At 48.6% G+C, this 19,916-nt stretch overlaps 1 protein-coding gene across 1 annotated transcript in view; it reads left to right on the forward strand.

Moving 5' to 3' along the window:
* Nucleotides 1-19,916, forward strand: part of ESPL1 (extra spindle pole bodies like 1, separase) — a 49,125-nt gene that overhangs the window by 1,850 nt on the left and 27,359 nt on the right. Inside the window, exons 2-11 of the mRNA XM_056858296.1 lie at nucleotides 313-1,428; nucleotides 3,914-4,018; nucleotides 6,901-7,021; nucleotides 9,119-9,255; nucleotides 10,715-10,908; nucleotides 11,549-11,791; nucleotides 13,383-13,527; nucleotides 16,891-17,053; nucleotides 18,009-18,148; nucleotides 19,155-19,289. Coding sequence (XP_056714274.1) covers nucleotides 313-1,428; nucleotides 3,914-4,018; nucleotides 6,901-7,021; nucleotides 9,119-9,255; nucleotides 10,715-10,908; nucleotides 11,549-11,791; nucleotides 13,383-13,527; nucleotides 16,891-17,053; nucleotides 18,009-18,148; nucleotides 19,155-19,289 — 2,499 coding nt within the window. The remainder of the gene's footprint in view (nucleotides 1-312; nucleotides 1,429-3,913; nucleotides 4,019-6,900; nucleotides 7,022-9,118; nucleotides 9,256-10,714; nucleotides 10,909-11,548; nucleotides 11,792-13,382; nucleotides 13,528-16,890; nucleotides 17,054-18,008; nucleotides 18,149-19,154; nucleotides 19,290-19,916) is intronic.

The raw sequence follows: 19,916 nt of genomic DNA on the forward strand, positions 1-19,916 counted from the left end.
CCAGCTACCTCACAGGGTGTCTGTTGTGGGGAAGGGAAGGTTTGATTCTCCATTAAGTGGTACAGAAAGTCAACATATAAAAACCAACTCTTCTTCTTCTGTGGCCTATATGTCACAATTAAGTGCACTGATTCACGTTCTCCATTTATTGATTTTATGGGGCAGATTTTAATCACTGTGTTAATGTTTTTATTGTGTTTTACTGTTTACTGTTTAATCTATGTTGTGTGAGCCGCTCTGAACCCGGCTTTTGCTGGGGAGGGCGAGATATAAGCTTAATAAAATGAAATTAAAAAATGAACTAAATTTCAGGAATGCCTCAGCTCGGTAACCAAAAACGCAGACGCTGCAAGCCAAGCTTCCAAACGGGCAACAGCGTGTGACGGAATCCTGCGGGCCTGCATCCACCGGTTTGCCGAAGGCTCGGGTGACCCAGATCACCTGGAATGTCTCCAGACTCTGGCTGAGAGGGCCTGCCATGGCTACATTGAAGCTCGGCCGCAGTACGTTCCCCTCTATTTGGAAAGGTTGCTCTACCACTTGCTGAGAGGCGCTGCTTCTCGGGGCCCATCGGAGACCAGACTGGGGCTGGCGAGCCTCCTCTACGCCGAACTGTTGAAGCACCAGCCGCCGGAGGTGCCCGCTGATGACTTCTCGGCCGTTGCCAAGAGTGCCTTCAGCGTGCTGTGGAAGAGCGCCGACGCCATAGCTAAAACAGACCGGACTCCTGCCCAGTTCCGGACAGTCCTCTCATCACAGCTGCAAGCAGTGCGCTTCTTGGTTCTCCTGGAGCACGGCTCCCCCGTCCTATTGCTCAGAGAACCCCCTTTCTTTACCTCCGTGGCGGCCCAACATGCCACTGCTGCCGCTTCTGTGTTTGAGGCCCAGCGGAGCCCGCTGCCCAGGGAGGAGGCTTGTTTCCTCAGTGAGCAGCTGTTTGGCTATCTTGCTGCGGGCCTTCTGGAAAAGAGGGGCGCGGGCGAGACTTTGCCCTTCCAGGACGCGCTCTGTATCTTTGAAATTGCCGTGATGAGGTCCCGTTACCTCTGCAAGAGCGGCTGCTTCGCGGAAAGCAAGGAAGCCCTCCAGCAGTGCCGGGGCTGTTTGAGAAGGTGTAAGAAGAGAAGGCAATTCTTCAGCATGGGTTTGGATATTCTCTCCACTGGCATCGAGCTAAACAGAGCGTTGGCGCTTCGTGACTGCTCGGTAGGGCCCCTCTTTGCCCGAGCGGCTGAGATCCTAAGCGCCTTGCTGGATGCTGACGTACATCTGCTTAAAGTGACGATCGAAAGCAGCCAGTTGTTCATAATGCCTCTGTACGGATACGCAAAAGAGAGTAAACAGAGCTTCTTCGGTCTACATGACATTCTGGGGATCTCTGCCTTTATGGAAAGATACTTTGAGCTGCTTGGCAAACTGCTAAACGTTGTAAGTAAAGTTCATTTTCTTCCCAAAGGGGAACCCAAGCAACTCACAACAAGAAATATAGTGCAATGATACAGAAGAAGCAAATTAACAGGAGAGGGGAGGGGTTGTGGCTCAGTGGTACAGCATCTGCTTGGTATGCAGATGGTCCCAGGTTCAATCCCCGGCATCTCCAGTTAAAGGGACTAGGCAAGTAGGTGGTGTGAAAGACCTTTACCTGAGACCCTGGAAAGACGTTGCCAGTCTAAGTAGACGATACTGACTTTGATGGATGAAGGGTCTGATTCAGTATAAGGCAGTTTCATGTGTTCATGAGATGGGGAGGCTACCAAATGCTCTGTTTGCTAGGAGTTCTTCCTTTTAGCTCTAAGCTTGAACCCTCAGGCTCAGAGCCAAAGGGCAAAAGCCCTTTGACTCTTCTTCTGCTTGTGCTCATGGGCTCACTCCCCTGGCCACTTGCCGGCCTTAAATATCTTCAAAAGGAGACAGACATTCAGTCTAGATCAGGGGTGTCAAACATAAGGCCAGCGGAATGGATCTGGCCCCTTGAAAGCTATTATCCGGCCCATGAGCCACCCCCACTTTCAATCTGGGCTGGCAAGGCTTGTCCCGGCCCAACCAAGCGAAATTTGTCATATCTGGCCCTTGTAACAATTGAGTTTGACACCCCTGGTCTAGATCGTACAAGCTGGCAGCTATCTTCCCACAATTCCCCCCTGCTGCTTTTGCTTTTCCACCTTTCCATGCTTTCATTCCACAATATTCCTTAATTCAAGGGCCAGCCATACCTTGCTGCCTGAAAGTTCATGGTGGCTTCCTTTGTATACCCCACCCCAAGGTAAACTAAGCATGCAGGCTCATTCCGCTGGAGAAGAGGCAGTGAACCTGTATTCTTATGAAGCTGATCCAGGATCTAGAGTGATCTGAGCTGCTACTGATGCTGTAGAACAGGGGTGTCAAGCATAAGGCCCGTGGGCCGGATCCGGCCCCTTGAGGGCTTTTATCCAGCCCACGAGCCAGCCAAGGCAGCCACCCCCTCACACACTCTCAGTCTGGGCTGGCGAGGCATGGCCCGGCCCGACCAAGTGACATTTATGTTCTATCTGGCCCTTGTAACAATTGAGTTCGACACCCCTGCTGTAGAATGTAGTTGGAGGGGCGGAGTGGTGAGGTCATCCTGTCTGGAGCGCTTGGCTACAAGACCATCAGTTGGGGTTGAGCCGAGGAACAGATTAGGCCATTTAGCGATAGCCCTGTCAAGCATGTTTGAGAAAGCAAACCAGTTCATATAACTATATGCATATAAAACATATAGGCACTTATTATTTGTTTTGGGTATTTATTTATTTATTGGCATCAAGTCCCAGCTGGCTTATGGCGACCCCATAAAGTTTTCAAGGCAAGAGACGTTCAGAGGCGGTTTGCCGTTGCCTCTGCTTCTCGCCCCTGGTGTTCCTTGGAGGTCTCCCATCCAAATACTTGCCAGGGTCGAGGCTGAGAGCGTGTGGTTGGCCCAAGGTCACCCGGCGAGTTTCTATGGCCGAGTGGTGATTCGAACCTGGGTTTTCCCAGATCCTAGCCCGACGCCTTAACCACTACGCCACGCTGGCTCTCTAGGTGTTTATGCCCGTTTTATCCCCAATGGGGGCCCCAAGGCCGCTTACAACATTTTGTTCCCCTTCTCCGTTTTATCCTCAGAACAAAAGAAACTATTGGGCTGCGAGAGTTTTGAATCTGGGTCTCACACTAAACACACCGGGCTTGCTTGCTATCGCATTGATTAAAATTTGGTAGGGCTGTTACATTGCTGTGTGGGTGGGGCTAATCTAGCCCATAGGACACCGATCGGCTGTTCCTGCCTGAGTGCACAAAAACGTCTTGGATGTGTTTTTTCCCCCCAGGGGTGTCTTATAATTACCGTTCTCTTCTATGCAAATGAAATGCATGCAAAGAAAAACCTGTAAATCTTCAATGTATTGCATTTTCTTTTTACCTGTGATACATGGAGAAAACCCTAAACTGTACAGCTTAGGTTTCTTAGGTCATTTATGCAGGGTTGAATCTGCTCCTCGCTCTGTGCTGATTTTTAAAATTCTGACCTTTAGAATGACTATTCACAGTCCCGATGCAAGAGGAGAAACAAATTCCGCCCCCCGCACTCGCCTGCTCCTTCATTCCTTCGTTTGCATAGCTATTAGCAATCGTTGTTTGCATAGCTAACCCCGTGGCTGTGATTCTTCATGCTTGCTTGAGTGGATACTTGGAGGCGGGGCGGAGCAAGTACAAAAGGTGGCATTAAAGGGGCTCCTAAGAAATGTGAAGCAGGTATGCGGGGCTTCGAGTGCGATCTTATAGATGGTTATTCCAGTTGTTGCCACCGGACCGGAGTAACTTTGCATAAGGCTGCATTGTTCATGAGTGACCTGGCACTGACGGGGCCTGGGGCCCTTCAAGCATCTTCTCATGCTCCTCTTCCCACCCTTTACAGGACCCACCAGACAATGTGAAACAGCAGCAAGCTCTGAAGAAGATGCTGTACCACTTTGCCCAGCTGTACACCACCCTGGTATACGACTCCCTTCAGGCTCTGCAGGTATGAGGAACCGAAAGGGTGGCGCGGCGGTGGCAACTGCCCTGTGAACATTTGAACAGAGAATCCTCCAGTCTGTGTAGAAATAAGGTTGAGACTTTCATCTTTGGCCCCTGGGGGTCAGGATAAATATCCTTAATTGGTCTAGGTCAGGGGTCCCCAACCTTTTTGAGCCTTTGGGCACTTTTGGAATTCTGACACGGCATGGTGGGGGCAGCAACAAAATGGCTGCCGCAAGACGGCTGCTGCAGGAGGCAGAGCCAGCCGCAAAATGATTGCCACCGCTTGACTTCAGTAACTTGTGCTTCGGTGGCAGCTACTGCCAAAGCAACATTTTAAAAAACCTGCACAGACAGTCAAATCTCCAATGGTCAATCAGAAGCCTTGCTGAGCAAAAGCCTTACCTGGCCCCGTCCTCTTCCTAAAAACACTTGGGCAATAGAAGAGGTGTCGGGGCTCCATAGTGCTAGCAGGTACCATGTTGGGGACCCATGGTCTAGGGTCTAGATTTTGCAGAGGCTCTTTGGTTCAGGGGTCGGACTTGTGTTTTGTGTGCGTAAGGTCTGAAGTTCAATCCCTGGTACCTCCCCGGTCAAAGGATTTCTTGTAGAAGAGCTGAGAAAGGTTCCTTGTCTGGAAAAGCCTTGGAAAGCTACTGCCTGCTGGTTAGAGGAGACAATGCTGGGCTAAGGGGACTCATGATCTGAATGAATGAAATTTCCAGAAATGTTGAAGCCACAGAGGAAAAAAAGGATGTAGTTGGGGGGGAAATGGAAATTTGAGGGGAAATGGAAATATATGCAACACTTACTTATGAAGTCTTAACTTATTTTGCTGCTTTAATATAAGAGTCATCATTTGTAACTTAGCGTATACACGTGTTCAATGTGGCACATTTAGCTTTTGTTTTCTACCAACCAAGTTGGAAAGACAATCAATTACTAATGGTGGCTTCCTGTAGAAGAAGAAAAGTTGGTTTTTATATGCTGACTCTCTCTACCTTTTAAGGAAAATCAAACTGGCTTACAATCGCCTTCCCTTCCTCTCCCCACAACAGGCACCTTGTGAGGTAGGTGGGGCTGAGAGAGTTCAGAGAGAACAGTGACTAGCCCAAGGTCACCCAGCTGGCTTCATGTGTAGGTGTGGGAAAACCAACCCGGTTCAGCAGATTAGAGTCCGCCGCTTATGTGGAGGAGTGGGAAATCAAACCTGGTTCTCCAGATTAGAGTCCACCGCTCCTAACCACTACACCACTCTGGCTCTCTGTATTTGCATGGAAGCACTCTTAGCCCAGTAACTGGTTATTCTGGAGAAGATGGCTGTGTGGTACCACAAAGTTCTCTTCTTGACATAACTCAGCAAGGGTAGGGTACAGCGGGATGCCAATGCTGGCACTTCTGGAGAGGGATGCTGGCACTTCTAGGGGAGGGGCTGTGGCTCAGTGGTAGAGCCTCTGCTTGGCATGCAGAAGGTCCCAGGTCCAATCCCTGGCATCTCCAGTTAAAGGGAATAGGCAAGTAGTGAAGTCTGTCTGAGACCCTAGAGAGCCGCTGCCGGTCTGAGGAGACAATACTGACTTTCATGGACCAAGGGTCTGATTCAGTAGAAGGCAACTTCATGTGTTCAAGCCCTGAGGCCCCTTAGCAACTTTTAGCCTGAGCAATAGCCCTCACTCAGAGAAGAGTAGGGTCTTCTCTCTCTTACTCTGGCCATCACAAATGCTGGTTGGTTGGCTGTTGCCAGCTATAAGTTGTAGACCCCTGTGTGGTGGTGGAAAGTGAAGTCAAGTCACAATGACTTATGGCGACCCCGCAGAGTTGTCAAGGCAAAAGACATTCAGAGGTGGTTTGCCATTGCCTGCCTCCGTGTGGGCTGAGAGAGTTCTGAGAGAACTGTGACGGACCCCTGTACTGGAAAGCAAAATCAGGGGGAGAAAACTCAAATCAAAACAACAGATTGAAAAACCAAAAAGGTTGATTCAAAGGGTAAAAAACACTGGTTAAGGAATGTACAGTTTGAATAAAGTCTAATAAAAAAAGCCTGAAAGGTTTATATGTGGTATATAAACCTCCCTGACTAGAAAAGTTGTGAATTATACATTCCTACTAAAACTGTACCAAACAGATTTTGCAAAAAAAAAAGGCATTTTTTTTTGCTGAATACATATTCATTCCAGTTTTAGTATGAATGTATAATTCACAGCGTTTTTCTGACCTCAGTTCTGTGCCATGGTTGTGTGTGTTAAGTGCCGTCAAGTTGCTTCCGACTCATGGCGACTGTGTGAATGAAAGTCCTCCAAAATGTCCTATCTTTGACAGCCTTGCTCAGATCCTGCAAACTGAAGGCTGTGGCTTCCTTTATTGAGTCAATCCATCTCTTGTTGGGTCTTCCTCTTTTCCTGCTGCCCTCAACGTTTCCTAGCATGACTGTCTTTTCCAGTGACTCTTGTTGTCTCATGACGTGACCAAAATACGATAGCCTCAGTTTAGTCATTTTAGCTTCTAGGGTCAGTTCAGCCTTGATTTGATCTATAACCCACTGGTTTGTTTTTTTGGCAGTCCACGGAATCCGTAACACTCTCCTCCAACACCATGGTTGGGGGGGGGGAGCATGTGAATGCTCCAAGTTCAGCTGAGCCATCTTTGTGAAACATGCAGGGAGTTTTCTGATGGAGAACATATACACATGCAACATCTTCTCACCCACCCCGCCGTTGGTTTGCTGATTTTATTGACTGGCCCCAGATACCTGCGGAGATGTTATGCAAACAAGGTGGCAGTTTGCTGTCTGTAGCAGATTCATTGTGGTGAAGTGTTGCCGGAGGGGGGTGCGCGTGTGGGTCTCCTATGTTTGTTTCCTTCTCCTAAAGCTTGTCTTTTCCACAGGGGCCACAGTCTCCAGGGATGCTGCAGCTGGTGGTGTCCCTTCAAAAGATTGCTTCCTGGATGCTGGATATGCAAGCAGGTCTTCCGCAGTGTGAGCAGGCAGAATACCTGGATGTCTCAGGTTGGCATCAGAGACCGTCTTCCTCTAGCAAGGGGGTTCTCTGTATCCTCATCAGCTGGAGGTTGTTTTCCATTATAATACAAAACGAGGGCGCTTTTATTATTAGCAGATCTCTGGAGCAACCTCTGTCTCAGGAGCGCAGAGTCTACCTGCATATGAAGCGTATACACATATGCTTCCTCCCTCCCCACGTCTGGGAACTGTCGTGGTCTCTGTCATGTAGTGAGGCAAGAATAGCCACTGTTTTGCCAACCCTTTACTGTCGCTGCCACCACGTTGGGTAAAATTCAGCCCCCCTCGCTCTCACGTGGGTTGCCCAAAGCCAGCCTCACAGGGTGTCTCTTAGTAGCATGCCACGTGGCGGTTGGGTAAGGACTTGTGCAAACTTTCTCAAGGTAAACAAACTTTATTTCTACAAGGCACAAACTCAGGGTTTTGGCAAGGGACAGAATCTAGGTGCACTAAGGAAAATCAACAAAAGGATAGTTGCTGATTAAAGTCCTTACAATCTGGTGTTTGGCAGTTGCAGGATGCCCCCATCCCTGGTGTTGTGGTGGTGGTGTGGTTAAGAGCCAGAGTGGCATAGTGGTTAAAAGCGGTTAAGAGTGGTGGCTTGGAGCAGTGGACTCTGATCTGGAGAACCAGGTTTGATTCCCCATTCCTCCACATGAGCAGCGGAGGCTAATCTGGTGAACTGGGTTGGTTTCCCCACTCCTCCACATGAAGCCAGCTGGGTGACCTTGGGCTAGTCACAGCCCTCTTAGAGCTCTCTCAGCCTCACCTACCTCATAGGGTGTCTGTTGTAGGGAAGGGAAGATTCTTGTAAGCAGGTTTGATTCTTAAGTGGCAGAGAAAGTCGGCATATAAAAACCAACTCTTCTTCTGGTACATCTGCACTTCTCTTTAGCATATTTCTCCTCTGTCATCCTTCGCGGTAAAACACGGGCTCAACCACAGAACCAAGAGTCTCTCCCCAGAGTTTCTCTCTTCTCTCCCCAAGCAAAGGGACGACAGCCATGCTCCAGACCCCCCCACCCCATGTGTGCTCTAGGGCTTTCAGCCAGTCTGGGCACCAAGCCTTGGGGCTCCAGCCCGCCAAACCTGGACCCTCCAATCAAGAGGAGTTAACACATCAGAGGGCTGGTGTGTGGTTGGAAAATGATGCTCTAGGACAATAGTTCGTAACCTGGGGTACACATACCCCCAGGGGTATGAACCAGGACATTTAGGGGTTTGTGAAAAAAATGGAATGGCGGGAAAAGGCATTTGAAAAAACAGCAACTATATTAATTACAAACATTTTGGTAACATGAGGGGTACAGTTTATGGAAATGGGCTGCCAAGGGGTATGCAGGTGAAAAAAGGGTTGGCAACTACTGCTCTGGGAGCACCTTTTCCCCAGCCACAGCATCGCCTGGACCGCCTTCCATCGCCATAACTGTCCAGACATCTCTTGCTCCCCTGTCCCTCTCTCACTACAGGGATGCTTCCCAAAAAACCCAAAGCTTTTTCATCCAAGGGGACAGAGCCTACACATAGACACTTCCTATGTGATCCCAAGCCAATGGTTATGCATAGGTGGGGGCTGGGCCAGCGTAGTCATTCAGCACATTAAATGTCATACATAGAAGGTTTCAACCTCTGAGGTTAGCAGATCATGTGGAAGGGTCTGCTGTCTTCAGGAGATGAAGGAGAAGCCTGTTTATCTAGCGCATGGGGTCTCAAACATCTGGCCCGTGGGTCGGATCTGGCCCCTTGAGAGCTCTTATCCGGCCCCTGAGCCAGCCGAGGCAGCCACTTTACCAGTTTGGACTGGCAAGCCTGCTGCAGGCCCGCCAGCCAAGGCAGCCACCCCCTACATTCTCAATCTGGGCTGGCAAGCCCACTGCGGGCTCACCAGCCAAGGCAGCCACCCCACCGCTCCCGATCTGGGCTGGCGAAGCATGGCCTGGCCCAACTGACTGGCATTTATGTCAGATCTGACCCTCGTAACAAATGAGTTAGAGACCTTGATCTAGTGGCTTTCTTTCAAAAGGAGGCCTGCTTCTCCCGGTGCTTGGGCTAAGACTGGCTTTTCCCCACCTTCTCTCTCGACAGCATACTGCGTGTCCCGGCTGGGCTACAGCTTCTACTGTCAGAAGATGTATGCTGAATCCAACTCAATAGTAGAGCTCTTCTGCAGGAGGCTGAGCAAGGAAGAGCTGTTCAAAAATCCAGAATTCTCTGCAGAAAAGGTAAGCAAGGTTGTCCTTGTAGCTTCATGAACTGGCATGACAGAAGGTTCCGGTGGGATTTTGTAGAGCTCAGAAGTTCTGTCAGCTAGGAGATCTTTCAGTGGCATCTAAGGCCTGAGGGGGGATGTGGGGTGAAATGGCCTTCGCGGTTTGAGGCTTGCAAAAACCACACTTTTGGTTTTAAAAGTTTTTTATCTCCTGTTGGTAGAAGGCAGGGGGGAAGGGGATTTCTCCCAAGTACTGTCAGTCCTGTCGACTGCTGTGTTGAGTATGCAGCCGTTAATGCTCTATAAAAGCAAATGGCTGTCCCAGCAGAAGATGGTGATATAGCCAGTGGACACCTTAGCTGGAATCTGATGCTTAGAAGGTGAACAGAGACTTGGGATGTTGGAGGCTAGAATGTAACTTCTGGAGACCTCAGGAAGGGAAGATTTGACCCACGGGGGGTGTGAGACAGAGGAGAAATTGCCCAGGCACAGAGGGAATGGGGACCATTTTGACTGATTTCACCTGGAAGAAGGAGCTTTCTGACCTGGTATAAGACCTAAAGGAGCCTTGTGGCGCAGAGTGTTAAGCTGCAGTACTGCAGTCAAAAGCTCTGCTCACGACCTGAGTTCGATCCTGACGGAAGTCGATTTCAGGTAGCCGGCTCAAGGTTGACCCAGCCTTCCATCCTTCTGAGGTCGGTGAAATGAGTACCCAGCTTTCTGGGAGTAAAGGGAAGATGACTGGGGAAGGCACTGGCAAACCACCCTGCAAACAAAGTCTGCCTTGGAAACGTCGGGATGTGACGTCACCCCATGGGTCAGGAATGGCCCAGTGCTTGCACAGGGGACCTTTACCTTTACCTTAGAATTAGACCAGCTAGGATACGTTATAGGGCTGAGGGACAGAGGACTGCACATTTGCACCTTTTCTTTGTATTCCTTGCTTGATCCACCGCACTTCAGAGTATGTTCATGGACCTTTGTTTTTCAGTTAATCCTTTTCTATTTTAAATGATGGTAGTTGCTCTCTGAACCGGATATATCTCCATCATTCAAAACAATTTATGTAAAACATGCACCGGGGAAAGGGAGTCGGTTGCTTGACTGCTATTTCCCTGGGAGTGCACCTGATGTAACCTAAGCAGTAACCAACTGTTGGTTAGTGGGAGATGCAGGCACTTAAGTGTAGCCTTTAAATGGCATGGCAGATGGAGTCCTATGTGTGCTGGCCCTCTTAGCCAGTAACACTCTGACCAGCTGGTGGCAGTGGAAATACCAGAGAGAAGCGGGAAAACCCTTCTGAGTCAGCTGGATTGGGGAGAGCAGTGCATTGCTGGACAGAGCCTCAGTACAAGCACTGAGTGCCAAGTCACCTTGGGGGGCTGGATGGAGTGACTCCTTAAAGGTAGTGGAAAGAGGGTATAAAAACCAACTCCCCTCCTCCTTTAAATGCTCTTTTGTTTTCCTCTCAGCTACACAACTGCTTCAGGCTGCTTGTGGAAAACTACAGGAAGCTGGGCTCCTTGGAGGAGGCCCTCCAGGCTGTGGTATTGTGGCTGGTCACCCAGCGCAGTGAGATCACGGAACGGATGGCGGAACCGGTCTCCTTCTGGCTCAAAGTCAAGGTGGATGCCAGCAAAAGTGGGGCTGATGATCTCAGATTGAAGTAAGATTGCGATTGAGCTGTTTGAGCTTTTCCAGGTGAACCTTGGTCTGATTCAGCAAGGCCTATTAAAGTTCTTTGAACGATTCAGCCTGCAGTGTTTAGATCAGTGTTTCTCAACCTTTTTACCCTTGTGGAACCCTTGAAATAATAATCATGTCTCAGGGAACCCCTACATATGATTACATATGATTTACATATGATTAACCTATTCATCAAGGAGCCCCGTGGCGCAGAGTGGTAAACTGCAGTACTGCAGTCCAAAGCTTTGCTCACGACCTGAGTTCGATTCCAACGGAAGTTGGTTTCAGGTAGCCGGCTCAAGGTTGATTCAGCCTTCCATCCTTCCGAGGTCGGTAAAATGAGGACCCAGCTTTCTGGTGGTAAAGGGAAGATGACTGGGGAAGGCACTGGCAAACCACCCCGTAAACAAAGTCTGCCTAGAAAATGTCGGGATGTGACGTCACCCCATGGGTTGGGAATGACCACACAGGGGACCTTTACCTTAACCTTTTCATCACTGTTTCTCATGAAACCCCTAGCAATTTCTCGCAGAACCCTGGTTGAGAAACCCTGGTTTCGATGGTTCCTCCATCCTGGCTCTGTTCTAACCTGTGTTCCTGACTGGATTGTGTGTTTTCAGGACCCTGAAAGAGGGCCTGGAAGGATGCCACTTGGCCCCTGAGATCCTGCTGGAAGTGTTGTGGGAAGAACTGAAGGCCTACAAAGGTGTGCGAGCCGACACCAGCCAAGAGCGCTTCAACGTGATCTGTGACCTACTGGATATCTGCTCGGAGGGCAGCAGCTTTGTCCACGAGCGGGCTGCGATCCTGATAGAACTGGCTCAGGTGCTGTGTTACCATGACTACATGGAGCAGACAGAATGGTGAGTGGCCTGGACCAGTTGGGCCTGCTGTTTTCACCTATGCTTGAGGCCCAGTGCGCCTCATCTATGTGTGGGAGCTCAGGAGGTTGAAGTTTAAAAACGAGGCCTGAGGGGGTTGCTTGTGCTCATAATGACTGTCGCCGCTCACTTGAGCCCTGCCCTATCTTTCCCATATCCGAATTCTCCTTTCCTTCTCCTAACCAATAAGAGACTGGAGAATGTGGAATTGTAGGCATGGAATCAGAGATGGAAGGGTAATTCCTGGGATCGGCACAGTTGCTTAAAATGTAAATATTTCCTAATAAGCTTCTCTGTTAAGACCACTAATGCAAGTGGTTGGTCGGAAATAGGTAACAGAGGGCCTCTAGTTAGCCAATAACTTTGCAACTATTTCTTGCTTTAGGGCAGGTCCCCACCTCTGAATGTGTATTGTGATCCATTTGTCTCTGGCAAGATCATGCTTTTTACAATCTACAAAAAAATGCCAGTGTCCAAACTCCCGAATCCACAATCACAAAGTTGCTTGAAAAAGGGGACCCCTGAAAATCTGCCTAACTCCCCCAATGGCAGTGCGTTTAATCTGGCCTTGAAGAAAAGCACTCTGTACCTTCCCCTCCCCCCAACAGACACCCTGTGAGGTAGGTGGGGCTGAGAGAGCTGTGACTAGCCCAAAGTCACCCAGCTGGCTTCATGTGGAGGAACGGGGAAACAAATCCAATTCACCAGATTAGCCTCCGCCGCTCATGTGGAGGAGTTGGGTATCAAACCTGGTTCTCCAGATTAGAGTCCATTGCTCCAAATCACCACTCTTAACCACTACACCTCGCTGGCTCAAAAGGAAAGCCTTTGAGTAGAAATGTGGATTGACGGGTCATGAGTTTCTTTTGATACAGGCATACATTTACACTGACTGACACACACACACGGTCCTCTGTAGTTCCTTAACATTCACCTTCAAGGTGAGCCCTGCGTCACTTGAAAGTTTACGTCCTGATTAAGGTCTTGCATGACTTCAGAACTGTTTGCAGGAAAGTCAGGAAGCAGTTGGTAGGCCCTGGACTCATTCTGGCTGGTATAATTCTTAGACAAGGATAAAATGCTTATTATAAAGGTAATAGCTGTTAGTTGTACTGGAAACTGTTTACAGCTTGTCCCAATTCGGTTAGCTTTCTGCATCTGCAGAATGATCATCGCAACTTGTGCCCAAGGACTTTGCCAGTGTGGTGTAGTGGTTAAGAGCAGTGGTTTGGAGCGGTGGACTCTGATCTGGAGGACCGGGTCTGATTCCCCACTCCTCCACATGAGCGGCGGAGGCTAATCTGGTGAACCAGGTTGGTTTCCCCACTCCTACACATGAAGCCAGCTGGGTGACCTTGGGCTAGTCACACACTCTCAGCCCCACCTACCTCACAGGGTGTCTGTTGTGGGGAAGGGAAGGGAAGATGATGGTAAGCTAGTTTGAGTCTTAAGTGGTAGAAAAAGTCGGCATATAAAAACCAACTCTTCTTCCTCCTCTTCTTCCTCCTCTTCCTTTTCTTCGCCGGCTATGTTTGCCAGACGCTTGGCTAACGCCGAGTCTCTTCTTCCTTAGCTCTGCCCTGGATTCCATCCATGAAGCCTTGCGGCTGCTGGACTTGGTCCCTAAAACTCCCCAGAATGAGGAACGGCTCCAGGATGACAAGGCCCAAGCCCTGCTCTGGCTCTACATCTGCACCATTGAGAGCAAAATGCACGAGGTGTGTGGAAGGAAAGAAAGCAGGACAGAATTTCGCTGGGTCACGTATACTGTATGCTGAGAAATGAAAGTTTTGTGCCAGACTACTCAAAACAGGTGGTTAAGAGAACCGTGTGACCGCTGGCAGCCTTACTGAAACAACCCCTTTAAGCTTCTAAGATCTCACCATATTTGCCCACATACTTACTTCCAGGCGTACTTTTGTGGTCAAGAGGCCTAGAAACATTTTTCCATGGGTATTTTTATTTAAGGCCAAGATTCTAAGGAAGCTGCATGCTGCATTGATTCGACTTGGTGCATTCTTTCTGCGCTTGCTTAGAATCCTGACGTAGTCGAGGTAAAAATGCACGTGAGCACTTAAGCGAGAATATCTGGGCATGCTAACTGCTGAGAGAAACTTACGGTAGGCATAGGGTAAGGAAGAGTAACACTAACAATCGTGGTTCTGTATTGAAAGGACCTGTCGTTTTTATGATACTGATTTGATCTTTGCTAGCCTAACGGATTTTGGCACAGTTGCAGGTGGCTTTTTAGCCTTCAGTACTGGGATGTAGATCAAAGTAAAGATGCAGACAACTGATTTTTAAGCCGCTTTAGTAAGAGGAAGAACAATGTTTGCTAGGCTTTTGTTTCAAGAAAGGCCCAGTGGTGGTCAAGAAGGCCATGCCTTGGTGTGCTGCTGCTCACTATGCGTACAGCGCTACAGACTTCCTCCTCCGTGGAGGATCACGTTACAGAACAATCATGCAAAGGTATCTTGGTGCTGGTTTCTTAAGGAAGCCCGCTGTCTTCATGGCATGGAAAGAAGGGACCGAAGACCAGCCTCTGAAGTATTTCTTTAGCTCCTCTCTCACGGTCCCCATGGTGAGAGAAGATGAGTCTGTGCCACTGGCTCCCGCTTGCTTTTCTGCCCCAAGGGATGTTAGGTCCCAGTACTGAAGGCTAAAATGCCACCTGCTACTGTGCCAAAATCCGTTATTCTGTACGGGGAATCTTTCTGGGGGGCTGGAGGGGCAGTTTTTTGACCAAATGACATCAAAGTTGCAGCATCGCTGATGCTGCCTATTCCCCATACAGAATAACGGATTTGAATAATTTCAGAACCCCTCCCCCCCAAATCCAAATACTGACCTGGTATTCAATTCAATTCAATTGAATTAGAGCGGTTCCTCAGTGGAACAGGCTTCCTCGGGAGGTGGTGGGCTCTCCTTCCCTGGAGGTTTTTAAGAAGAGGTTAGATGGCCATCTGTCAGCTGATTCTGTGACCTTAGGCAGATGATGAGAGGGAGGGCATCTTGGCCATCTTTTGGTCACTAGGGGTGTGGAGGGGGGAGGTAGTTGTGAATTTCCTGCGTTATGCAGGGGGTTGGACTTGATGGCCCTGGTGGTCCCTTCCAACTCTATGATTCTATTCTATAACCTTTAATAGGCATAGTACAAAAGACAGCTCATACAAATTTTCATGATCGAAAACAGATCACACAAATCCCTGATGAACAAACCAGGGCCCCTACAGAGTTTACAATACAATTAAGTATGAAATATATAAAATGTACCATATTTTGGGATTAAACAAAAGGTTAAAATAAAAGATTAAAATAGTTTAACCATCCAGCCAGACTGTGATATAATAAGCAATGATAATCATGATCATTGACCAATCTCTAGATAAACCACATCACAGCAGCAACTTGAAATATTAGGCAGGCTTCATAGATCCCCGTCTCAGTAAAATTACCAAAAATTTTGCAACTGTGGCAGTTGTTTCAGGCCTGACATCGGACAGTAGAGCAGTTAACATTCGGCTTTTATTATTGACTAAATCAGTATCAAGCAAATCTAATAGACAGTCATTACGAAGGCCCTGACTGTCTATTAGATCTGCTAGTAGACTGTCTATTAGATTACCTGGTATTCGAGACCCAAATAATCTGAAATATTGATAATTATGCCCTCCATGAAATCTGGATCTGAAAAACACTGAATTTTTTATGGTGCTCATCCCCTCTCTTTTTTGTTGTAAAGTCACAGCCAACTTATTGCAACCCTGTAGGGTTTTCAAGGCAAGAGATGTTCAGAGGTGGTTTGCCATTGCCTACCTCCACATCACGACCCTGGTGTTCCTTGGAGGTCTCCCTTCTAAAACCTTGCCAGGATTAGCATCTGAGATCTGATGAGATCAGTCTAGCTTGGGGCTGTCCAGGTGAGGCCATCCTTATATGGAGCTGTTAACACAGTTAAGGCTTCTATGCTGAGTTACAATGCCTATTCCCGATTTTAATGTTGCCTTGTTTTAAGTCCTGTTGATATCGGTGGGCTGTATGTAAGTGCACGAAGCTTTTTAATACTTTTTAAATTCCATTTAACCATTTTTAAACTCAGCCCTGAGTTTCCTGACATAAAGGCAGACAACGACTAAACCACCTCTGAACCTCTTGCCTTTAAAATCCCACGGGGTTGCCATAAATCAGCTGTGACTGGATGCCCCCCCCCACCCCCGCAAAAGGTATTTATGCTTTCATAGCAGAGTGGAGATTCCAAACCTGGGTCTCCTAGGTCCCAGCACAACATACCACACTGGCTGTGAACATTCCAACTGTCTCTGCCCAGTGCTCTAAGTTCTTTGTGACATAACCCAACGTAAGCAAGCCTCACTATGCTTCCTGACCTGAAAAACCACGGTACATGTAACGGCATCATGAGGCTTGCTTACATTGGGTTATGTCACAAAGAACTTAGAGCACTGGGCAGAGACAGTTGGAATGTTCACAGCCAGTGTGGTATGTTGTGCTGGGACCTAGGAGACCCAGGTTTGGAATCTCCACTCTGCTATGAAAGCATAATTACCTTTTGCGGGGGTGGGGGGGCATCCAGTCACAGCTGATTTATGGCAACCCCGTGGGATTTTAAAGGCAAGAGAAGTTCAGAGGTGGTTTAGTCATTGTCTGCCTTTATGTCACAACCCTGGTTATCCTTTGGTGGTCTCCCATCCAAATACTGACCAGGGCTGATCCTGCTTAGATTCTGACATCTGATAAAGATCGGGCTAGCCGATCCCGACGGAAGTTAGTTTCAGGTAGCCAGCTCAAGGTTGACTCAGCCTTCCATCCTTCCGAGGTCGGTGAAATGAGTACCCAGCTTGCTGGGGGTAAAGGGACGATGACTGGGGAAGGCACTGGCAAACCACCCCATAAACAAAAGTCTGTCTAGTAAACGTCGGGATGTGACATCACCCCATGGGTCAGGAATGACCTGGTGCTTGCACAGGGGATCTTTACCTTTACCTTTTTAGCCCAAGCTATCCAGGTACCTAAACCAGATTAAATTAACCATTATATAAAAGCTCTCTTTTTCTTAACTGCAGAGCACTAAGGAGGAACAGAGAACCAAAAACAGTCATGCCCAGGGACAAGAGAATTCCCAGCTTCTTGAAGGCGTGGAGACGAACGATCTCGGCTACGAGGACAAGACTCAGGATGATAAGTTCCTGTATCTCGGCATCACATTTAACTTGTCTGCGGATTCTGGTGAGGAGCTTGTCGCCAAGCTGGGGTGCGGGGGAGACGGGGTTAAAATGTATAATGTATTGTAAATGGAGATTAGAAACCAGGAAGGGTCATCCTAGTCCAGCCTGTTTCTTCAAGTGCAATTTTTATATGCATTAATCTGTGCTTGGCTTTAGAAGGCAGGTTTGAAACTACTAATTTAGTTGGAGAACCAATTCTCCCCACCCCTGCCAAACCAAGCTCACACTCCCCAAGCAACGAGGGCCACTAAGCATGCACAGAGTCCTTAGCCTTCAAACCTAGGATTCAGGGAACAGTTCACACTCACTTAAGCCTGACACTTTCTAACTAAAAACTGTGCATGTGGGATATTAATCACATATCACATTTTTGTGTGTGTGTATGTAAGAGCCCCGTGGCGCAGGGTGGTAAGCTGCAGTACTGCAGTCCAAGCTCTGCTCATGACCTAAGTTCGATCCTGACGGAAGTTGGTTTCAGGTAGCCGGCTTAAGGTTGACTCAGCCTTCCATCCTTCCGAGGTCGGTGAAATGAGTACCCAGCTTGCTGGGGGTAAAGGGAAGATGACTGGGGAAGGCACTGGCAAACCACCCCGTAAACAAAGTCTGCCTAGGAAACGTCGAGATGTGACGTCACCCCATGGGTCAGGAATGACCCGGTGCTTGCACAGGGGACCTTTACCTTTATGTGTGTATATAAAATTTCAATGTTTACTGCCAAAAAAGGGGTACCCTATGTCTCGACTCTTCCAGAAGAATCTTACTGCTCAAAAGTAATATTAAATTTCCACCCATTGCTCGTTAGGCCTGTTTTAGCAGCTTGCAATGGCAAAATGGGCCCCCAGGTGTGATGGTTCAGGTTCTTGCTGTTGTCTAGAGAATCGGGTGTGGAGGCATAGCACTCGAGGGAAGTAACTGGACTCACAGTCCCTCTGGCCAACACCACATCTCCCTTTCAGCGCAATCGAAGTGCTTGGACGACGCCTATGACTTGTGGAAGCAACTCCTCAGCAAAGGCCGGGCCCCAGCTGTACGGAGTGTTGAGCAGACGATGGCATCCCTGCACATCATGGCCGCACTGTACAGGATAATGGGCAAGGTAACGGAATCTGGGCATTGGCCTTGGGAAGAAGTCTGTAACTTTTTTTTTTTTCAGGTTCCCTTCAGCTTCCTGGAACTTATAATCATAGAGTTGGAAGGGGCCATACAGGCCATCTAGTCCAACCCCCTGCTTAATGCAGGATCAGCCTAGACTAGAACATCCCTGACAAGTGTTTCCCCAGCTCTGCTTAAAGACTGCCAGTGAGGGGGAGCTCACCACCTCCCTAGGTAGCCAATTCCACTGTCAAACAACTCTTAGTGTAAACATTTTCTTCCTAATATCCAGCTGATACTTTTCCATCTGCAATTTAAACCCATTATTGTGAGTCCTGTTCTTCTGCCAACAGGAACAGATCCCTGCAGGCAGGCATCCAGCCGGTGGAGCACTCGCCCACCTGGCGGCACAGGATGGTCTGTTGCACCAGCTGGGCGTAGCCGTCCAGCCGCATGCTGGAGTTGCTCCTGCTCTGCATGGTCGGGTCCGGATTCTACAGCCAGCTCCTGCTACCTCCTCCTGCAGGGATAAAATGAGGACACACTGGCTAAGAACACACACACACACACCGTGCATTCTGGCCCTGCCCCCCTTTAACCCCTCCATTGTTGCCACTTCCGCCCCCAGCCCTCTTGTAGTACAGAGGGAATACATTTCTCCATGGCCCGGGTGGGAAAGGGTTAACACAGTTTCTTGGGCAGCCCCAGCAGCTCCATAGCTAATGACTCTTCTGCAAGGGGGGAAAAAGGTTCCTTTTGTGGGCAAAACAAATTCACATCTGCCTTGAATAGAGGCAATTCCTGTCCACGGGAGGAGGTGGATCTCCAGTCTTAGATCCTTCCGAGCTAGAGATCTGCCAGGACCCATGAAGGGCCAGACCAAATAATTTTGCTGGCCTTAAATGGCCCCTGGGCCTGATGTTCCCCACCCCTGCCTTAAAGGTAGACAGAATTGGGGTACAAAAACCAACTTCTTCTCATTACCCTGTTTCCTGTCTCTTGTTCTGCAGCCACTGCGAGCCATTGAGAGCTACTTCCTGATCTCAGAACTCTCCGGTGCCCTTGCAGACGCTCTTGGGACGGCCAGCGCTTTGTGTCAGATCGCCAAGCTCTTTTTCCAGCTAGAATGTTGCAGTTACGCTGAGGTAAGCCTTGAGAGTGGCTGGATAATAACGGGTCTCCCAAGAAGGGACCGAGAGACCATTGCCCAGTCCTGTTTATAAATAAATAGTTGCCTTGTGTGAGTCTAACATCACACAGCCTCTCCCCCCTCCCCACCGGGAGATCTACACCTGGTATCCCGCTAAGGGATACTCAACCTGTACCAACGTTTACCTTAAATACTATTCACACTGTGATGTCATTGTACTGGCTATGAGAAAACAGTTTGGTGGCAATGGGGGCGGGGAAGCATTTTAACTTATGCTAAATAAGCCAACACTCCCTCATAATTCCCAAGTTGAATTTTAAGTCATCTTCTGCACTTACCCTTTCAATGAGATTGTAAGCTGGTTTGATTTTTCCTTAAGTGGTAGATAAAGTTGGCATATAAAAACCAACTCTTCTTCTTCTTCTTCAACTGCTGCACTCCAGTGCAAGTTCCTGTGTTTTGAGCCTGTTCTCCTTTAACAGAATAGGAGCCAAATTCTCAATCCATTTCATTCCACCCCTCCACATGAGCTGCGGACTCTAATCTAGTGACCCGGGTTGGTTTCCCTACTCCTCCATATGAACCCAGCTGGGTGACCTTGGGCTAGTCACAGTTCTCTCCA

This window comes from Euleptes europaea, chromosome 1, assembly GCF_029931775.1.
Source record: "Euleptes europaea isolate rEulEur1 chromosome 1, rEulEur1.hap1, whole genome shotgun sequence".
Lineage (NCBI taxonomy): Eukaryota > Metazoa > Chordata > Lepidosauria > Squamata > Sphaerodactylidae > Euleptes > Euleptes europaea.